General features: G+C 36.2%; 1 protein-coding gene across 6 annotated transcripts in view; it reads right to left on the reverse strand.

Annotated features, from left to right (window-relative positions):
- Positions 1–23,366, reverse strand: part of PMCA (plasma membrane calcium-transporting ATPase 3) — a 379,691-nt gene that overhangs the window by 58,074 nt on the left and 298,251 nt on the right. For all 6 annotated transcript variants that reach the window (XM_089649335.1, XM_089649332.1, XM_089649334.1 and 3 more), the window contains exons 6-16: positions 16,744–16,935; positions 15,485–15,605; positions 14,550–14,715; positions 13,164–13,374; positions 8,676–8,711; positions 6,834–6,991; positions 5,886–6,101; positions 3,976–4,218; positions 3,627–3,865; positions 1,970–2,132; positions 448–549 (exon numbers count right to left, since the gene is read on the reverse strand). In XM_089649335.1, the coding sequence (XP_089505461.1) occupies positions 448–549; positions 1,970–2,132; positions 3,627–3,865; positions 3,976–4,218; positions 5,886–6,101; positions 6,834–6,991; positions 8,676–8,711; positions 13,164–13,374; positions 14,550–14,715; positions 15,485–15,605; positions 16,744–16,935 (1,847 nt within the window). The remainder of the gene's footprint in view (positions 1–447; positions 550–1,969; positions 2,133–3,626; positions 3,866–3,975; positions 4,219–5,885; positions 6,102–6,833; positions 6,992–8,675; positions 8,712–13,163; positions 13,375–14,549; positions 14,716–15,484; positions 15,606–16,743; positions 16,936–23,366) is intronic.

The following is a 23,366-nucleotide window of genomic DNA, read 5'->3' on the forward strand; positions in this document are numbered from 1 at the left end:
TGAGAAGGGTTCTTATGTCTCACCGCAGAGCTCGGCATATCTTGCCCCCGGCAAGATTTGGCGTCCAAAGGTTCCGGATCGGAACCAAAGCCGACCACTGTGATGATGACCAATCCTTATATGCACCCATTTAACAAGAGGTGTTGACCGGCTACTACCCCTAGCCTCACAAAGTAGGTACAACCCCACACACCAGCATATCAATCTGTTGTATGTATTAGTGCGGATACCTTAGTGCAAGCGAAGGTGTGCAGTAGTATTGGTGAACAAAACCGGCGACACTCGGCAAAACAATTCCACTCAGTACGAACTGCGCATAGCACATCTCGTTCTTCTAATATCTTTGGTAATTTTGCTATAGGTCACATACATATTATAAGTCAATCACGAGAAAAAACTTACGAGTGTAGCAGCCACCTAATGTATAATAGAAATGAGAAAGCTTACCTCTGGTCTCACAGGGTCTTCAATTCCCACCACGCACAAGCAGGTCAAGTTGTTGGCAATATTCTCCTCATCATCCCAGTTGGGTTCCGAATCAATATGGACCTGGAATCAACACCAATCAATATTTGTATTATTATGTCATCATAACATAAGTCAGTTTACCTTGGCTCATCAAACTGAGAACTCTGGAGAAACTCATAGTCACTGGCAAAGTGAAAGACAAGAGAGGCAAATTAAGATCACAGAAGCGTTGAACTCAGAGGCGGCTCTAGGCGTCCAAGAAGTAGAAATTAATTAAAAAAAAAAAAAATGTGTGACTATATGCTGATATTTTATCCATGTTCATTTATGGGTATCCCATGAATTTGAGAGTCAAATTTGATTGTAAATTGTTTCATGCGACGTGTGTGCAATATGCAAACCCATTCATCGTACTGTCCTCTTCACGACAATGACCCAAACTGTCTTCGGCATGCTAGAGCATTTTTAGTGCCGTCTTGTTTATTGTATGGAGGATTGTAAGAGGCGGAAGATATCATAGCAGGACTATTGATAAATTGACCCGGCCAATCTTCGAGATGCACGGGAAAGGAATCTTTGCTTTAAGTCGCTAGATGTCACTATTCACTGCTGCCTGCAAACTCGCGGTAAATTTTAAATACAGGGTTTTCCAATAAGAGGTGTTATTTTGAGTAGCCCGCTATTTGGGGAGATGTTACTTTTGAAGCTGTCATTTTTTGACATTTGACAAGTAGAAACTACGCCGTCAATAAAAATGGAACGATACACGCTTCAAAAACATTGCATTTAAATTATTAAAATTCACTTGACTTTTTGACTTTTTGAATAAGTGGCATACAGAGCTCCGGGCCAATAAGGCCCCTTTCTCTTTCAACATGAGTTTAGAATTGGTTGTAGGATGAGATTTTTAGTTGGTTTTGTGAAAAGATAAAATTCACTTGAGTGAATCAAATGCAAATCATCTTGAGTAATGAGGCCCATTTCCACCTCGGTGGCTTCGTCGACAAGCAAAATTGTCGCATCTGCGGCTCGGAAAACCCAAGAGTTATTGTTGAAATGCCTCTCTATCCTCAACGTGTGACTGTTTGGTGCGGTTTATGGTCCGGCGGAGTCATTGACCTTACTTTTTCGAAAATGAGGCTGGAGCAACAGTTACGGTGAATGGATTGCTATCGAGAGATGATTAATGATTTTTTATGGCCGGAATTGGATGGTATTGATCTGGACAACGTTTACTTTCAACAAGACGGCGCTACGTGCCACACAAGCAACGAAACCATTGATCTTTTACGATTGAATATCAAAATAACACCTCTTATTGGAAAACCCTGTACGTTAGAAGAAGACCAGTTATTCGTTGTTTTGATTGCCTAACTGACCCGAGGGAAGGGCCGCCACTGGTTGAACTGATCAAATATCACCTACGTCCGAAACGTCAAAGTCTGCGGCTCTTCATGCAGCGCAGGAACGTGAGGGAAATCGGAGCTTTGATATAAAGTACCTGGTTGATCTCAGCCTTGCCGGGCACAAAGTCCCTGAAGGCCACGGAGATAGTCCTGAGGCCATCGCAGGCCATGGGCTCGATGACCTGGTGCAGCAGGCGCTCCTGCATGTCCCGAGTGAACTTCTCCAGATGTCCGTCGTGTCCGTAGATGAAGGCACACCTGGAAGAATTAATTCATTGGATTGAGACATTGAGAAATATCAAAATATTACAGTAGATGAACTTAGGTAAGGTAGCGAACATATCTCCGTTAATTTGCTAAATGAGAGATATGAAATTGCAACTTACAACACAAAAGTGAAAATTTAAAAAATGAGAATAAACTGGAAGATAAAAAATGGAAGAAATCTTTGTAACTTATCATTCATTATCAGCACAGGGCTACATATTATATTATCACGGAGTGACATTTGGAAAATTAAGGGTGATGAGATATGACGATCTGAGTCCATTTTTGATTGTGTTGTACGCCATGCTTTCACTCGTGTATATCTCAGTTTATCAGTGATATCGACTGATTTCAGTGATACGGACTCATCTCGGGGAAGTGGTGAGCCAAGTAGAATAAGTAATAAGTTCAAACTATAAAAAGAAAACTATGGAAAAAAGGACATGATTTTCTACATTTAAAAATATTGCAAAAATTCTTTCGATTTTCATAATAAAAGGTGTTCGTTCTTCTGAATAACAGATTATTCTTTGAGCCCAAAATAAATTGCTAGTTTAAAATAAGGGAAAGGTGACTCTAATCATTATATTCTGTCTTCCATCAACTACTCTCTCCACTGCGACCCTTCATCTGCACTCCTCAAGCCGTCAAATTCTGTTATTATCCTCTTCTGCGGTCAGTCGCAGTCAGTCGTCAGCCTACCTCTGGGTCTCGTCCGCTGTGGCACGCATTTGGTCATGATTTTCAATGTTTATCTGGTATTTTTTCCACAAGGCCAGAGAATCGCAGCCGGAGTGGTAGATACTGTTAATAACGCCCTGCTGAAAGACCAACATTTATAATAGAAACGTTGCTGCAAATGACTTTGTTGAAAAGTCATGTTTGGGGGTCTAGCACGCTCAAATCGATAACTTAACAGCATTGGATCGATAGGCTTAACATCCAACCATAGCCAAACCGATATTGACAACAAATATATAAGAAATCGTTTTATGATGGCAACACCGGCGGATCTATCTAGTTGGATTGACATTCCTATACATCAAACAACAAACAAGAAATAGAATTTAATTGATTGCGTATAAAACTTCTTTCAATTCTAAGAGCTTCCTTAGTTCAACTCCGGACATTATTCAAAAACTTGTATAGATTGACAGCTTATCTGACACCTTGATAGCTTTTGTCTACCGATTGTCGGAATCGGTGCTCGCAAATATCGCCAACTGACCATGGATAACGGATTTAATCAATATCGAATTGATATAGGGTTTTATCGTTTGACCGTGCTAGATACCCAGATCTGCAACCATTCTCTTACCCATCTCCTTCACCTCCTTACTCCCTTTATCCTCACAACATACCGGAAATTAGTTGGGACTCTTGCGCAGTATTAACATTTAAATAAAATAGATTGAATGTTTAGCAAGATGAGCCCTGATGGTAAAAGTGAATTCATTAATTAATTCATCATCAAGGTGTGCTTACCTCTTGAGTACAATCTCCGAAGCACCCTTGGTGTAGAGCCTGTAGCCGCCCTTGTAGGGCACCACGGTGCTCATGGACTTGCGCACGCTGTTGAAGGTGTAGACGCGTGTGAAGCACTCCTCTGGGTAGTCCTCGCGCACGCCCTGGTAACTGCGGCTGAGCGCAGACACGAAACCGAGCAGTGCACACTCCGTCTTGTTACCCACCTGCATGGGCGGGCCTGATGGGTCCTGGGACGGCTGGAACACATATTTAAATCAATATCAATAACATGTAATTTACTTCATGCTTTATGTTAAATCAACGGATATATATTATCATCTCATATGTACGTATAGTATATAGTTACCATGATTTTGCTGGTATAAGCGCTGTTGATAGCGATGCCCTGCACAATTGTATCTCCGACAACCGCTGGAATATCACTGTAGCGGGGCGTGACCTTGCATAGCTTTTCGCAGATGTAGGACTGCACCACGGTCATCCGGTTGGTGGTTAACGTGCCCGTCTTGTCGCTGCAGATGGCCGTGGCGTTACCCATGGTCTCGCAAGCATCCAAATGCCGTACCAGATTGTTGTCTTTCATCATTTTCTGGAATTGGAAAAGAGAGTTTATACATAGAAGAATCAACGCAGGCTTTTTAAAAATAGACTCAGATAAAAGATTCTTTCAGAACCTCCCTATTGAAAGACCATCATTTAAGCATACTCTTGTATTAGTGACTACATCGAATTTGGGATATAACAAATCCATAATATATTGCATATAATGCACACAAATAATCATAATGCGGATTGCAAAGTTACAAAATTCTAATGGAAAAGAAAATCTGACTCATAATAGCATTATATAATCTAGCCATTTGCACAATTATTGGGATAAAATGGCAGGCTGAACAGATACTTATAGTACTTGTCCAGGAGCCAGCTAAGTGGCTATTGTATTTTTCAAGTGGCATGTGTCATCTGTTTTAATTTCTCTACTTGACGCTAAAACCTGTGTCTAAAGTTAAATGAGGGCTTGCAGTTGAAACAACCTTCCAAATAAAATATACATGGCGGTAATCCGAATATTATTACTGTTCTACAGCGAAATGAATAAGACATCATTGTTTCATCTATTCACACGCAACCAATGAAAGTGATAAGTGGCCACCAAATAGTTAATTTTGAGTCACTATGCGCAAGTAGACAGTGAGCTAAGTGATAAGCAGCAAGTTACTGTAAATCCCTAAGTCTAATGTGTTCGCTTTTTGGAACAGCTCATATGTCTCATAGAAATTGTTCTGTCTCCTTTATTGTCATGGTGATAAATATGATCTAAACGGTTTTAGAAAAAGAAAACTCTACGCTTTATATTCAAATCTACAAGTTAACCACAGAAGAATTAAAATGTACTCCTCAATGAAAACAAAGATTCCAACCGCAATTTAAGAAAAATTTATCTAATTTAAATATTTCCAAATTTCTAAGAATAAAATTTGAAAGTGTATTTTATCACCTTTCAACGTTTAATTTTTGAATATATTCTGAAATATTCTATTTATATGGGTTATACATATTGCAAAGTCGAAATACACACAAATTCTGACAGAATTTGCCAGAGGCCTGAGTATCAATTTAGTTGCCTCGATTATAATCTTTTCTTCAATTAAGTAAACATGCATGTATTTAGGTGGGGGCTATTGTCGCGTTGTTTGGACCTACACGCAATCAAATTAAACCCGTACACCGCTTAACAAATGATACTTTGGCTCGATTTTAACGTTTTATAATTTATCATTTAAAACTCTTACCTCGTTCTGAAAATTATATTATTTTATTACAATAACGTAAAGATGCAAGCTAAGAACCCACCATAAACGGAATATAAAATGAAATAAACAAAACCGAAGTCAGAGAGGCATAGGTGCTTATCAACTAATTGAGGGAAGATCGGCGTCGCCGAGAATTGGGGACTTTGATTTTAAATGTATCTGAATGAAGTAAAGATATTTCTTTGTACCATTTGACCGATACTTTCCCAGAAATTTAGATTTGAATCTTAGGTGCCGCTCTATTATGCACATTTGCTTCAGCCGCGCCGTAAGCTTGACTTTCCAAATAGTGGGCATCACCCGTAGGTAAAAAGTTAATTACAAATACAAGATTTTACTAATTCACTTAATTGCACTTGTGGGCGGCACTTATCACTTTTCTCAACACAGTGATATATTTAACACTTATCATTGTCCTTGCTTCAAGCTGGAGTCATCGTACCTTAACAGAATAAGCCAGTGACAGCGTGACAGCCAAAGGCAGACCCTCGGGAACGGCCACTACGAGGACAGTCACACCAATGATGAGATGCTTCACGAGGTTGTTGATGTAGGTGGTCTTCCACTGCTTCTGGTCGATGACAAAGGTCTTCACACAGAACTGGATGATGAGGATGATCACGGTGAGGACGGCGATCGTGGAGCCGGCGTAACCGATCTATTGAAACAAAAAATGAAATGATTAAAATGTATTGCAGATGTAAGGATCCACAGCTTGTGTTTTGAAAGTATGGAGATGAGTTTCGATTTTTGAAGTTATCAGGCAGAAGTTTGAAGATTTTGGGAGCTAAGCAGAGGAATTGTGTTTGTGCCGACATAACGTGGGGTTTAGGTACTGTTTAGTCTCGACTGGTTATAGTTCTGGTCGTTATAAGAGAGTTTTTTGTTGCAATTGTATAAGAAATGGGTTAGCATAATGATATATTTATACAAATCTACAGCTTCATTCCAAGATTGACGAAATTTTGCACACAACTTTCAAACAAGAGAAAGGTCACTGTGTACATAAAATTTCTAAAAACCACCCCCATCCCCCTTTCCCACCAGAATTTTAATATTTCTTGATGAAATTTTGCATACTTGACATTTAAAATAAGGGGATAATTACTACCTACATCTAATTTTTAAAAACTCTGCTTAAAGACCCGGCAACGAGGCAGACTTTAGCTAGTTGTAGACATTATACTCGGTGAAGGTCGAATGGAGGAATATCTTGTCGGTCGCTTGCTGATAAAATGTCTTACCATTTTTTGGGCTTTGTGTAGAGCATCAATAATACTTTGAGCATCAATAATGCTTTGAGAATCGATAATACTTTGAGCATCGATAATACTTAGAGCATCAATGATACTTTGAGCATCAATGATAAATACTTAGCTAGGTTCCTTACCTGAATAGCTAGCTTGGTCAGTTTGGCCTGCAGTACAGACTTCTCCTTCTTGTGTCCAGACTCCCCCGAGGGTGCCGGGGTGCTCTCCACGTGGTTGTCTTCCTCGATGGGGATGTGGTTGTTGCCAGTGACTCCGATGGTGCCGGACTCTTCGTCTCCTGAGGACATTTGGGCATTATCTTTATTAATTAGACTTCTAGTTGGATAAATGGAGCATTCTTGTTGAAATTTTGAATAGCACCAGTGCCCAAATGTATGATTTTCATTGAAATTACGCATAGCACTGGAACCCGAACGAGTGACACTCATTGAAATTTTGAATATCACCAGCGACCAAATGTGTGACTTTCATTGAAACTTTGCATAGCACTGTCGCCCGAATGTGTGACTTTCATCAAAACTTTGCATAGCACTGGTGCCCGAATGTGTGACTTTCGTTGAAACTTTGCATAGCACCGGCGCCCGAATGTGTGACTTTCGTTGACATTTCACATAGCACTGGCGCCCGAATTTCTGACTTGATGCTTAGCACTGACACTAGAATGTGTGACTTTCATTGAAACTTTGCATAGCACTGGCGCCCAACGTAGGCCAATTATTGGTTTCACTTGAAGATATACATTATGCATTGGCTTCCAAAGATCTTATTAAGTTAATATAAGGGCAATAATTAAATTCGATTGCATCTAATCATTACCTCAGAATTAAAAACCTTACATTAATATTATTACTATATAACAACAAAAACCACACTCTTAATCTAAAAAAATATATATAGGGTTTTCTAATAAGAGGTGTTATTTTGAATAGCTCGTTATTTCGGCAGATGTTACTTTTGAAGCTGTCATTTTTGGACATTTGACAAGTAGAAACTACGCCATCAATAAAAATGGAACGATACACGCTTCAACGACGCATTGAAATTATTAAAATTCACTTGAGTGAATCAAATGCAAATCATCTTGAGTGATGAGGCCCATTTCCACCTCGGTGGCTTCCTCAACAAGCAAAATTGTCGCATCTGGAGCTCGGAAAACCCAAGAGTTATTGTTGAAAATCCTCTCTATCCCCAACGTGTGACTTTTTGGTGCGGTTTATGGTCCGGCGGATTCATTGGACCTTACTTTTTCGAAAATGAGGCTGGAGCAACAGTTACGGTGAATGGATTGAGCTATCGAGAGATGATTAATGATTTTTTATGGCCGGAATTGGATGGTATTGATCTGGACAACGTTTACTTTTAACAAGACGGCGCTACGTGCCACACAAGCAACGAAATCATTGATCTTTTACGATTGAATATCAAAATATCACCTCTCATTGGAAAACTCTGTATTTAAAAACATTGCTAAGTTAACATGCTTCTCGGCATTGGGTTGTGTTCAATTTTATTTTGTACGTATATTAATTCTTTATTTTTTATCATCTATGTCACTGCACAAGAGACCCACACACTGCCAGGAGCTGCTGGGTCAGTGGCAATGACCTGATTAGAGAAATGTCGTAAGATTAGAAAAGGTAAGAATATGGGCAATAGGAAAGTAGGGCTGTTCAGTTTGGATCCAAAGCCATTTCAAGCGAAATTTTGAAGTTGGGATCTCTCGATGAGCTTACAGCTGTGCCAAAGGGTTCATAGATACACTAGCCACATTGTCATATTTTATGTGGTTTTGTACAATATTATCAACAATCTATTGATAAAACAAAAATAACAAGCACAAAAATCCAATCAGAGTAATTAAAAATGAGGATATCAAAATGCAGACATTAAATTTGAATATATTTAGAAATTTAAATGCAAAAGAAAAACTAAATTAATAAGGATAAATTAATTATTGTTACCTGATAAACTCTTCTTCTTTCTTGCCTTCTTAGCTTCTGTTGTTTTCCCGCCAAAATGGTGCGTTTTTGGTGCGGCCATTTTGTTTTTGGTGTGGCCATTGTGCGACATGCCGATATTCACCAAATAAATTTGGTATTTGTTTATGGTTTGACATCAACAGGCAATTTGTATTTTTTTTTTTTTTAATTAACGTTTGTTGGACATCAACGTGCAGCGGAGACGGGTATTTGAAAAAAGGGGAGAAAAAAATAAAAATTATAAAAGAGAATACAGAAACATTACACGGTTACACTGCATTCTTTACCGTGTTAATTACACTACAGTGCCATTTACAGATAAATGGGCATTAAGGGATACTTGCTTCACAGACGTAACGCAATTTTGATTTTTATTTAACATTTGAACGATCCCCGTTAAACGCCTGTTTTAGCTTTTTGACAAATTGTGGTCGGCAGACAAGCATATCGACCATATTGTTATGCTTTTCAGTTAATTACAATTTAATCAAAAGCTTAAACGGACTTGAAATCGACATTTAACGAGAAGCATCTAAATGTAAAAAAATAAAATGGCACTGATTGGCAGATTGATGATAATGTTACATTTTGATATAGGTGAAACAAATGGCCCTTAGTCGTTGTTAATCGGTCCTCGTAATGGCGTAAGTCATATTGAATTTCCGTTAGACGTTATTTAAAATGATTTTATGTTGTTAAAACTAAAATACAAGATAACAATGTTCCAAATGTGTGTTTGCACCTATTTTAGAAGCTTTGGGATGGATTTTTCAACTTTAATTGTAGCAAAACATGCAATCGTTACCAGACTGGTAGATACTCTCAGTATCGCTCCAGTGTTTCAAAATTTAAAAAGTTGCTTGAAATGACTTTAGCCATGTATTTTACGTAATTATTACTTACATAAATTTGACTTACGTAAATATGACTTACATAAATATGACTTACGTAAATATGACTTACGTAAATATGACTTACGTAAATATGACTTACATAAATTTGACTGATGTAAATATGACTTACGTAAATATGACTTACGTAAATATGACTTACGTAAATATGACTTACGTAAATATGACTTACGTAAATATGACTTACGTAAATATGACTTACGTAAATATGACTTACATAAATACGATTATGTATGTATGACTTGCGTAAATATGACTTACGTAAATACGATTACATATGTATGACTTGCGTAAATATGACTTACGTAAATATGACTAACGTAAATATGACTTATGTTAATATGACTTACGTAAATATGACTTACGTAAATACGACTTACGTATGTATGACTTACGTAAATATGACTTATGTAAATATGACTAACGTAAATATGACTTATGTAAATATGACTTACGTAAATATGACTTACGTAAATACGACTTACGTATGTATGACTTACGTAAATATGACTTATGTAAATATGACTTACGTAAATATGACTTACATAAATATGACTTACGTAAATATGACTTACGTGGAAACCGATTCACAACGATCATTGACGAAAATTATTGGACGTCTAAATGTGATTTCGCAAAGATAGAAAACATCTGAGGGAAATAAATATGTAAGAAACATCAGATTTTCAAAATGAAAAATTTTTGACACATGTTATTTTGAGAAGTTATTATAATATAATCCATATTGATGATGAATAATATTTGAACATGCTTCAAAATATATCTTAAAATGATAATCTGATATTTCGCGTGAAAAAGTGTAAAGAAAAATAAATTTGTGATATTGAATAATAATTGGTTATTTAATGGTAAATTTAGTGTAGGTACCAATAGATTGCAGTAGAAAAATGGTGGAAAGGTAAAAAAAATATTTTATAATATGGATAGTAATTGCTTCAATCAATTGAGTACTAAATTGTTTGTATAATAATTATTTGAGACAGTGGTAAAGTTGCTGAACACCGCCTCACGCATAATATGCAAAAAAAAAAAAGATTTCAATTCAATTAATTCAAGAAAAAAAAATTTACCTCGGAGGAGAGAGAAAAACATGCACAAATAAAGGTTATTATGTTCTTAGTCTGGGTTATTTTGATAATATTTGCGTATTTCCTGACCTACAGTCATAACTTACGACAAACGTAAGATAAGTAAGAACATGTGAAATTTTAAACTTTGATTGAGATGAACTTGAATTTTAATGCATCATTTTCCATCTCCCCGCAATAAATAGTTGTTTCTTGTAGTAATTAAGTTGAAAACAAGTGTTATTTTTCAAACAAAAATCAACCTATCTTCTTTTAAAACTTTAAAAAATAAAATATATTGGTTTGTCTGAGGATTGAACCTTTCTACCCAGTCGAAAATTCAACCAACTGAGCCAAATCCCGATTAGAAAAGACAGACATTCATTGAGTATATTAACTGCTGTAATGTCATTGAATTTCAGAGAAATGCGTTGAAGTCAGCGTGTATGTATGAGTGTGCCACTAAAAGTTGATAGAATGCATTGTCATAGGCAACGAGTCTATTTGTCAAGTTTCAGCTCGATCGGATGTTAGGAAATGGGTTAATTTCCACTTCACAGATTTGCATTCAAACAGATGTATTTAAAAATTGCATATTAAGCCTGAGGTGGAATTCGACAACTTTACCGAGACGGTGAAGAGAAATTCTGCAAGTTGTAACAGTGTATTGCAGATTTATCACAATATGTTACAAATACTTAAACATTATTTTTTAAATGCTACGACAGAAAGATGGAGTATGTGTTGTCTGTCATATTTGTTTAAAAAAAAAGACAGAAGTATTAAAAACAAAACTATAAAAAATGTGTTAGACATTAATTACTCAGAAATTCTTTGGTGATTTTCATAGCAAAATAAAGTAGAGAGAAAATAGAGGTAATCCATGACATGGGGTTACATTGCATCTAAGGGGTCTCTAGCGGAAAGGGTACATTGATACTGTATTAGAAAGCATTAATTTACAAAATACACTTTTTTTTTTAAGTCTTTCGTTCATACAGAGAGTGTTTTTTTTTGTAAATAGAGGGTTTCTAATACTTAGAGATGGAATAAAATCAGGCAAACATTTCAAGAATCGATTGTTACAAAACATGCATAATATATTAATTAATTAATTTTTCTGTTTCATTTTTGAAATAAAATGGGGAAAAAAATCTATCGTAAAACTATCTTTCAGAACTTCCTACAGATGAAGGCCATTTGGGGAACCCTAGAAAAATGTGTATTGAATAGAAAAAAATTAATAAAACGAATTTACTTTTAGAATAGGGTAAAAATCAGCAGCAGGTAGGATTCAAACCTACGCCCTTATAAATAAGTCTGAATTTAGCTACACTGTTCATTACCCGAGGGTTGGTAATTCTCTGTTTCTAGAAGCTTGTTGTCTGACAATAATATCCCACAGGCAATTGCTACACTCTAGCGACATCTGTCGGACTCTGGAGTAAGCTTTATGACTGGTGCCATCTATCGCTTGAATACCCAACTTATTACCATACATTACAGAAACTAATGAATTTATTATTAATCTAGATAGTGTCTCGGATAGACATTTCAAATTTTTATTTATATCGGACACCTATTGACTTTTTCTAGAAGTATAAATGAATATTCAATTTTATTGGAATAAATAAACAACTAAGCAGTGGATTACTGAGAGAGTCCTGCACATACACATACTTACAAAACTGATAATTAACAGCATTTTCAGTTTATTCAAAGTAAATCTCAACAGTTTCAGATAAGCCTAAAGAGGTACATATAGGATTTTCCAATAAGAGGTGTTATTTTGAATAGCCCGCTATTTCAGTAGATGTTACTTTTGAAGCTGTCATATTTTGACATTTGACAAGCAGAAACTACGCCATTAATTAAAATGAAACGATACACGCTTCAACAACGCATTGAAATTATTGAAATTCACTTGAGTGAATCAAATGCAAATCATCTTGAGTGATGAGGCCCATTTCCACCTCGGTGGCTTCGTCAACAAGCAAAATTGTCGCATCTGGGGCTCGGAAAACCCAAGAATTATTGTTGAAAAGCCTCTCTATCCTCAACGTTTGACTGTTTGGTCCGGCGGAGTCATTGGACTTTACTTTTTCGAAAATGAGGCTGGAGCAACAGTTACGGTGAATGGAACGCTATCGAGAGATGATTAATGATTTTTTATGGCCAGAATTGGATGGTATTGATCTGGACAACATTTACTTTCAACAAGACGGCGCTACGTGCCACACAAGCAACGAAACTATTGATCTTTTACGATTGAATATCAAAATAACACCTCTTATTGGAAAACCCTGTATTTATCCACACCTAAACCTTCGGCATTTTGAAGATATGCCAAAGATGGCCCGAATCTGCTACACACATAGTTTTTAATGGACATAAAGAAGAAGAATAAAAACACACAGTGGACGTTTTTAGAATATAAGTCTTGTGTGTTAATCCGTTAGTCCGCTTCTTACCCTTCTTCATCTTCTTGATGTGTTGCTCCTGCTGGTCCACGGCTGCCCCGAGCAACGTGAAGATGATGCCGGCCTGGCTGTTCACTCCCACGGCGGTGACCAGCATCTTGCCGGATCCCTCCATCACGTGGGTTCCCGACAGCACCATCGGGTCAAAGGCCTCGCCCTTTTTCACATGGTCCGACTCCCCTGTCAGTGAGGACTCGTCCACCTGAAAACATATGTCAAATAACCCGTCAGTGAGCATCAAAGATATTGTAAAACAGGTGGAAATTACACAAAACATTTGATGAATTGAACAGGCAGCATTCTGCTGACGCACTCATCTGATTTCACAATAATTTTAACAGTAATTGAGTTGTTTTAATTTTAAAATGAGTTAGTCCTTTCTTTTCTCCAAGTAAGAATCCAATTGAGCTTTAAATTGGTTTATATTAGTAGCATCGATAACATGGAAGTTTGTTCCATGCATCCACTACTCTATACTCTATTTGCAAGGAAGTGTTTAATAGGATTGGATGCATAAGGTGTTTTGTTAATTTTTGTTGTTGGTGAAGATTTGTTGGATGCCAGGGCAACTATTGTAATGTCCAGATAAAATTTTTGAAGTCTCAATCAAGTCACCCCTTTCTCTTCTTTCTTTTAACGTTGGTAATCTTAGTTCCTTGAGTCTATCTTTGTATTGCCGGTCTTTCACAGCTCTTAGTATTTTTGTAAATCGTCTATGTACTCTCTCTATAAGATCTATATCCCTGGCAAAATATGGACTCCATATTTAGAAAGCAAATTACAAATATGTTTATATATTCGTCATAACTTACTTGTGTTTTTTTTTTGCAAAACGATGCTTTTTTAAATTTTATCATCTTCCCAGATAATGTGTTTTTATAAATATAAAAAAAATTGTATATTATCTACTGTGAGTCATTTCCCCAGAATGATTTCTTAGTAGTATCTTTAAGGATACGCTGGCAAACAAAAGGTTAAGGGACAGAACATAACCATGGTCATGGATTCAGTCTGTCAATCTGTCAGTCTGTCAATCTGTCAGTCTGTCAATCTGTCAGACTGTCAAGCCTATCCAGTCAGTCCGTGTATCAGTCTGTCAATCTGTCAATCTATCAGTCTGTCAATCTGTCAATCTGTTAGTCTGTCAATATGTCAGTCTGTCAGTCTGTCAATCTGTCAGTCTGTCAATCTGTAAATCTGTCAATCTGTCAGTCTGTCAATCTGTCACTCTGTCAGACTGACCTGAGAACTTTAGCTGTAAATTTGTGGTTATCTCTATAGTATTGTTCTGTTAGGTTAGGTTAGGTTACCTCTATAGTATTGCTCTGTTAGGTAAAGTTAGGTTACGCTAGGTATTGCTGTGTTAGGTTAGGTTACCTTGAGATCGTTGCTCTGTATGAGGACACCATCGGCGGGCAGTAGATCTCCGTACTTAATCTGGCAGATGTCCCCCACCACAATGTCTCCAACACTGATCTGTTTCACATCAGCCTGTCGGAGGACCGAGAACTTGTGCTCGCCTTCTATCCTATTTTGTAAACCCCTGGAACCAGAAAACGTTTCAAACATTACATATGCATATACCAAGCATCAAAAGACTTTTTGGAAAACAAATCATTGACAGTTCACGGGAAAAGTTTTTGGCAAGAGAAGCAACGTTAGCCTGATCACAGGCATCCAGAACTTTTTATCTTTTTATTTATTTATATTTTAAATGCATATTTACCGAATAAAAAATTCCAATAACAAAGATACATTATACAAATACACAATCATAGTTGCCTAATTAGCGATTTAAATTTATTAATGCTCAGGTGGAAAATGTCAATGTCAGAGGCTAGTGAGTTTAGAAGGACTATCATTCTTCCGAGAGGCATTGCTAATGGTAAGTTAGTCCTACATCTCGGAAGAATTAATGGTTTGTGTCTACGCGCTCTTGCGAAGTTATCAGGGACGTAAAATAAAATTTCTGGTTTGTTGATGTGACCGTTCAACAATTTATAGGCCATCCATCAGCAATGCAGCTTTCCGCCTGTTGACAAGACTATCGATACCCAGCATTCCGGAAAGGAAGGCTGATGGGTATAAATAGGGATAGTACCCGAAGTCTCTAAGATAAAGATAACGTAGAAACTTCTTTTGTACTTTCTCTACCATTGAAGTGTACGTTGAATCAGTGTCTGCACGCTCTATGTGCAGCGCATGGCAGCGAGGAGTGGAAGAGCCTTGCTCACCAGGGCAATTGGATCAGGATTGGATCTTCAGCAACGAGAGAACGACTAAAGAAAAGAAATTGAAAAGTAATCACTCACCTAAATTGTCTTTCCTTAGTATAATCATTGAATGCTGTAACTATAACGACCACAATGACCGAGATGAGAATGGCCAATCCTTCAATCCACGCGTAATGACTCTCTTCTTCTTCTAGGGATGCTGTGAAACCAAAACAAAATTACAATTTAATATTGTTTTACCAAATAAATGGAGAAATACAATTTTTAAAGTAAATATATATAAAGAACACAATTTTAAACTTTTTTCCACTTGTTTTTATTTCACGGTCACGGTCAAATAAAAACAAGTGGAAAAAAGTTTAAAATTGTGTTCTTTATATATATTTATAATGGAATTCCACCACGAAATAACAGTTTCAAATATTAAAAAAATTTTAAAGTAATTAAAATAAAAAAAATTATCATGTATTTAATCAAATATGAGATAATAGCAAACCCCCCATAGTTACGTGTCAACCTATCTTTCTGATGACCACTCACCGCTCATGCCCTTGAGTGATAGCTATTATTATTCTCAAGAAGAAACAAACTAAAGTAAAAAAGTAAGAAGTAAAGTAAAAATATAAGAAGTAAAGTAAAAAATGAAAAGTTAAGTAATAATAAATAAGAAGTAAAGTAAGAAGTAAAGTAAAAAGTAAGAAGTAAAGTTTTTTTTTAAAGTAAGAAGTAAATATTTAAAAAAGTAAGAATTTACGTAAAAAAATATAAGTTAAAAAAAAAAAAAAGTAAAGTAAAAAAAAAAAAAAAAGAAGTAAAGTGAAAAATTGAGTCAGGCCATGTCAAGAGTCAGAATAACAGAAAAGTGTGTTTGGAAGTTAAACGAAGCAAGAAGTGTGTGCCAGGAGAGAAACGGCATGATTTATTTGGAATTAACGGCACAAGTGCCATTTACATACATGATAGTTATTGACAGACGTATTACTCATAATGTAAAATATAAGTACAGCTTTATACTTCAATCAGGGCATATTAAAAACATCAGCTAACATAGCATAAGAGTTACAAATGGTGTGTAATCTATTTATAACAGAATTGTAGCCTGGAACCGTAGTATGGTTGTTAATAATACATACTAGGGAACCTTGATCTAATGATAGGAACATGAAAGTGAATCAACACTAATATTATCAGATTTACAATTTTATATGAAAACAAAATTTTAAAAAAATCCTTCTTTCACTTCGCTTCAACAATTTCAATAAATGTGGCAAAAAATCATAAATTATTGATTCTGAATGAAAATGAAAAGATGATAGTTATTTAGATAGCAAACTCACGCTCGTCGTCTGTGGGCTGGTAGAAGGACAGGCCGAGGGAGACGAGCGCCGCCACCTCGAGGATGATGAGCGTGACGTCCTGCAGCGCCTCCCACACCAGCGTGAAGAAGGTCTTGGGTGGTTTGGGGGGGATGGTGTTGGAGCCAAACGTCTCCCGCCGGTGCTCTGTGTCGGCCTTCGATCCTGGCAGTCCTGGAACACGCAACATACATCATCAGCACACACAAATTATTTTTTTATTTTTATTTTATTTTTTTATTACACGCCCTAATGGGCTTTTACACACTACAAAGTTTAATAGTTGAGTATCACAGTTATTATAAATTCTACAAAATTAAAACAATAAAGGAAACATAATACAACGAAAAAAGAAAAAATATTAAATGTTACAACAAAAGCATATAATAAAATAAGATACATTAGTAAAAATGATAAGAAGTCTCACATAAATAGATATTCAAAATAAAAAATAAAAATATATATATTACGGAAATTATAGATGTCTATTTGTGTCTCGATATATAAAAGAATTGAAATAAACAATATTTAATTTTTAAGATGAAATATATCTCCCAGATCAGAATATTTATTACCGAGACTGTGAAGTCTTGGAATCGGGAAATTTTGATAAGACAGTGTCCTGGTGTTGTAAAAATAAAAGGGTAGTAAATTTCGGCAAGATCTTTTGGGTATGTGGATGCTGATTAATTGGAGTAACTCAGGACAGTCAATTTTGTAATGAAGTATTTTATGTAATACTATTAAATCTGTATTAATTCTTCTTTCTGAAAGTTTTAATAGGGACAATTTATCTAGTAAGTAGTTATAATCAATGTTTTCTACAGGAATATGCAATTTATAGTTTATATACTTTAGGAACTTATGTTGAATCTTTTCAATATTATCGTAATGAATATTGTAAAAGGGAGACCATAACGTAGAGTTATACTCTAGTTGGCATCTAACAAGGGTTTTGTACAACATGATAAATGTTCCTAAATTATTGATGTCTTTTGAAACTCTCAAAACAAATCCAAGAGTCTTAAGAACCTTATTGATAATGTTATTGATATGATACACAAAAGTTAGTTTGCTATCGAACAATATACCTAGGTCAATAATTATATTCAACCAGAAGCAGTTAATAGCTCCCGTTGGTCAATTGGACATTTAGTACTTTTGACTTCCTCCGTGGTCAAGGAGTAAGGCTCTAGCAATCTGGTGGTCACGGAATCGAATCACAGCGTGTCCATGAAAATTTTATTTGATTAAATTGTGTTATTTTATACTTTATCCATTTAAAACTTGCGGCAGCATGGAAGATTCTCAGCATCCCTCTGTGTAAGTAAGGCTGTGGATGCAAGACAACTACTCAGAATTGAAACGATGCTTTAAATGGCTTTAGCTGTTATAGTGATTTGTTTTTGGGGTATTATGCCATGTTGCGCTACCTCCTTCTTTAGCCAATGTTTAGGACAGCATTGCAGTGTCCAAATTATGATTGTTTGTATTAATCTCAACATCTCAAATCATACCGGCTTTGGCTGTGTTTGGTGACCAAATTTGAATAGCTAGATAACTTCCCCACCTTTCTCTTTTCCAATCTCCTTCTCCCACCTACTACCTTCAGCCTCACAATTACACCCCAATTGGGAATGACATAGACTCACTGGCTTCGGATGCTTGGGAACAGTTAAGACTCTTGTGCAGTATTCAAATTTTTAAAAAAAGTAAATAACGCAGCGAGAAGGATGGATTCACACGTCTGTCACTTCTAAACGCGCTTACCCTTAGTTTACCCACCCATCATACATATTTCCTTCCCCGAAGCTCCTCTCCTTCATTTCCTTAAAAGACCCTAAACACAGCATCCCAAAGATGACAAATATATTTACTATGGATCGGTTCCACGATAACTCAACACAATGACAATTCAACATACCTTTAAAACACACTATTAAAAGCGATGAAAAAAAACTTTACCTACATATCTATTTAACCTAGTTTTTGTTTCATCACTTTTCATGACTTTATATCACTTTTTAAAAGTGTGTTGAATTGCCATTTTGATGAGTTATCCGGTTACCATTTGAATCTAATATAAAAATAAATAATAAAAAATCCACTCAAGAGAGAATTTCAACCTTTGGAATTTTTTTTTATCAATTCCACCGGAAGATTCTTTTTAAATGCTCACTTTGGACTCACAGACACGCCCATAAAACAAGTCTATCCGTTTATCCCTTCGGTGAATGTCCATTTCCATAATTAGAAGTTTATAAATCCATCTGCATGATTGCATTCATAATGGACTAAGTATTTCCCAGCATTCATTATTATTGGTGGTTAATTTAGTATAGAGGAGTGGCCCAAGAATCACACCCTACTAATAAATTAAAAGTTCAATTCCTTTAATGAAATGTTTTGTTAAAAAACAGATTGCAATCTTTAAAGCACAGTGCTCGGGTGAGAATGCTGTACTTGTTCTACCGGTAACTCAACAGAAGATGCTCTGATGAACTAATAGCGTCATTGATCCCTTCAGCACCGGTGCATAGTCGGGAAACACGCCAAACATTTGTACACGGTTCACTTTTGTCACATGAGAACGGGTCGTTTCTACGATTCGTTCTCGAGTTCAGCTGCGGAAAAAGAAGCCACAGAGCAAGGTTGGGAAAAATATCTAACCATTCAAATCTGGACACACAAACGTAGCTAGAGCAATTTAAAGCAGAATTTAGATTTTTGTATGGTGTTCTATCAACAGCTCTATAATGAGAGCATCTTCCGTTCATGGCTTAAACTATGTTTAGTGACTAGATCTGAATAGACAGGCACCGCCCTTTCTTCTTCAACTCTTTTCATTCCGTCTCACAATTCTCACTCATTCGTAGATACTTTCAGTATCGCTCTGATGAAATACCACCAATGTGAATATCGCACAACACTCCCGACTGCTCTCAACTGTCTGGAGCCAGTGAGATATGGCATACTCAATTGGAGTATGTTGTGAGATTGAAGGTAGCGGGGAGGGGAAGGAGATGAGGAGGAGAAAGTTGGGGAAGACATGAAGCTTGAAATGGCTTGAGGATTAGATCTGAATATCCAGATACTTCCCCGAACCTTCCTCATCTCCATCCCTTCAGACTCACAACACACCCCAAATAGGGGGATGTCATAGTCCCCCTCACTCCGGTCAGTCGGGAGCTGTTAGGACTCTTGTGCGATTTTCACATAAAAAAAAAAAATTACCTGCTTATAAAATTATCCGCGACAGCTATTTATAGCGCATGGCAATTTTATAGTGCTCATCGTGTCTGTCACTAATTGACTGTTGGAAGATATTGCATATAACTCTGTAATAATTACTCTATAGAGTCCTTAGCGAAATGCACACTATGCTCACCGTACACTAAAGCAATGATCACACTGAATAATTAATGCATAATGTGTTTAGTTACTTAGTTACTTTACGGCACATTGGCATGCAAGAATTTAACCTAGGTGTGAATCGAAAAGTACCTACATAACAGTGGCGGTCCGTAACTTCAGTGTAGAGTCAATGACGTTACAATATACAGGGTTTTCCAATAAGAGGTGTTATTTTGATATTCAATCGTAAAAGATCAATGGTTTCGTTGCTTGTGTGGCACCTAGCGCCGTCTTGTTGAAAGTAAACGTTGTCCAGATCAATACCATCCAATTCCGGCCATAAAAAATCATTAATCATCTCGCGATAGCGCAATCCATTCACCGTAACTGTTGATCTAGCCTCATTTTCGAAAAAGTAAGGTCCAATGACTCCACCGGACCATAAACCGCACCAAGCAGTCACACGTTGAGGATAGAGAGGCTTTTCAACAATAACTCTTGGGTTTTCCGAGCAGTAGATGCGACAATTTTGCTTGTTGACGAAGCCACCGAGGTGGAAATGGGCCTCATCACTCAAGATGATTTGCATTTGATTCACTCAAGTGAATTCTAATAATTTCAATGCGTTGTTGAAGCGTGTATCGTTCCATTTTTATTAATGGCGTAGTTTCTACTTGTCAAATGTCAAAAAATGACATCTTCAAAAGTAACATCTACCGAAATAGCGGGCTATTCAAAATAACACCTCTTATTGGAAAACCCTGTATATAGACGTGCGCTGTAGAAATCTTAAAGTGGCAAGCCAAAAGCAAGACAATTGTATTGCTTTTGATTTTTGTAGTTTTAGAACTAAACTGCCACGCGACACGTAAGATATCTAGGGTTGTCAGATGTCCGGTTTTGGACCGGACAGTACGGTTTTTTGAACGGTTGTCCGGTCTAGAAAATTTTGTAAAACCGGACAATAGAATGTACGTTTTTTTTTAAATAAGCTACATATATACCTCACTCACGAGATAATTTACAGAGCAAAAGCCTTGAGCGATTCTGGTGGGTGGTAGCAAGACTTGATCAAATCTGTTGAAAATGGTACAGTATGTGTGCAGTGTTCCCGTCTCCCGTGCCTTCGTAGAAAGAGTTTTTAGTGTAATGGGTAATGAATGGACTGACGAAAGAAATCTACTAGGTGTGAATACCATAAAAAGCGAATCATGTGTATTTTTTTAAATTTAAATGTCAGTTGCAATGAATTTAAAGATACAGTTTTAGGCAATAAACGATTATTTAAAGCAGTAACATCTAGTGCCAAATATGTTAAAAAGTGATTTTTTGCTTACCAATAGTAATAATAAATACAAGTTTTAATGTTTACGCGTTTCATTGTGTTCACCCTCAGAAATTTTCAACATTACGAAAAAACTATAAATATATATTCTCTAAAGACAGTACTGTAGCAATCAGTAATTAGTCTAATCACGAATAAACATTACGAAAAAACTATAAATATATATATTCCTTGAAGACAGTATCGTAGCAAACAGTAATCAGTCTTATCAAGTATAAACATTACGAAAAAACTATAAGACATCATTGTAGCAATCAGTACCCGGTCACGAATAAACATTACGATAAAAACTATAAATTTATATACTCTATAGACAGTACTATAGCAATCAGTAATTAGTCTAATCACGAATAAAAATTACGAAAAAACTATAAATATTCCTTGAAGACAGTATCGAAGCAATCAAGTATAAACATTACGAAAAAACTATAAATACATATAAAAACTATAAGACATCATTGTAGCAATCAGTACCCAGTCACGAATAAACATTACGATAAAAACTATAAATATATATTCCTTAAAGACAGTATTGTAGCAAACAGTTATCTGTCTAATCGCGAAAAAACTATGAACATATTCCATAGATACACCATTACAGTAATCAGTATAATAACGCATAAATATAATGAGATAACTCTGTATTCCTCAGAAAAAACCAATAGATACCAATTAATTGTATAATTTTTGGCACTTCACCATTTTACAAAAAAACCTACGTCATAATAACGTGGATTAGCTATTGAATATTTGCTTAAAATAGGACTTTGATAATAATGATCGGTAACAATTGAAACACACGTCACATCACTACCGTCATCGTCAAGTCGGGTAGGTTCGGTTCGAACCGGTTCGAACAATTTTGAATCAAATCCAACAAAAGCACCGGACCGAAACGGCTTACACCGAAAATAACTGACAGTCGAGTATAATTAAATATGTAATATTATAATGATTATTTCATGTTAAAACAGTTGTAAAATAAACGACAACCGGCCCAGGAAACTAATAAGTCGGTAGCACCAAAGATATAAGCAAATAGAAGTGGGTTGTTTCCGTGTATACGTGACCGAATTAAACGCAATAATTAAGCATTTTCAAATATTGTAATTTTTTAATTTTTTGTTCCCTTAGGGAAATTATTTGGTTTATGTCATCTTTAGGGATGATATGTGAGGTTGTTTTTTAAGGAAAGGTAGGAGAGAAAGTTCTGGGAAGGCAAACGGAATGAGGAGTCGGTAGGAATTTAGGTATTAGTGTGTCTAGGAGTCACGGACGTATGAATATTTCCCACCCACTGCAGCGCAAGGCGATGGATCGAGAGACAGTTATAGAGGTCAAAGGGTCTCCCCAAACCAGCCTCTACCGATCTGGCACCCTGCAGGTGGTGGGCAAGCGCATCCTGAACACACCTAACCCGATGAGCCGCGCACCCCTGCTTAATCAATCGGTACCCAAACCCGATACCCAAATTGTATTGTTATTCTTTCTTGAATAGATCATACATTTCATTTGCCTATCTAAGACCTACGAGTCTAGTAGTCTTACGTAGATACTTATTATTATTATTGTGATTTAACGAGCAGGCAGCATTCTGCTGATGCGCTCATATCCGATTTTTATTTTATTTAACAATAATTGAGTTCTTAAAATTTAAAATAAGTTAATTCTTTCTTCTGTCTGAATAAGGATCCAATCGAGATTTCAATTGGTTTACATGAGTAGAAACGATGACATTATTTATTTATTACACGCCCTAGTGGGCTTTTCTTTAAAAAAAATACAAGCATTTTGTATCAGAGTAAACACTTAAAAATTAATACAATAAAGAAGAATGTAAACATAATGGCAAAAATGAATCCTCACGCATGTAATTGAATTTAAAAGATTCAACAAAACAAAATAG

This window comes from Hesperophylax consimilis, chromosome 29 (assembly GCF_061612785.1).
Source record: "Hesperophylax consimilis isolate HC1 chromosome 29, BYU_Hcon_1.0, whole genome shotgun sequence".
Lineage (NCBI taxonomy): Eukaryota > Metazoa > Arthropoda > Insecta > Trichoptera > Limnephilidae > Hesperophylax > Hesperophylax consimilis.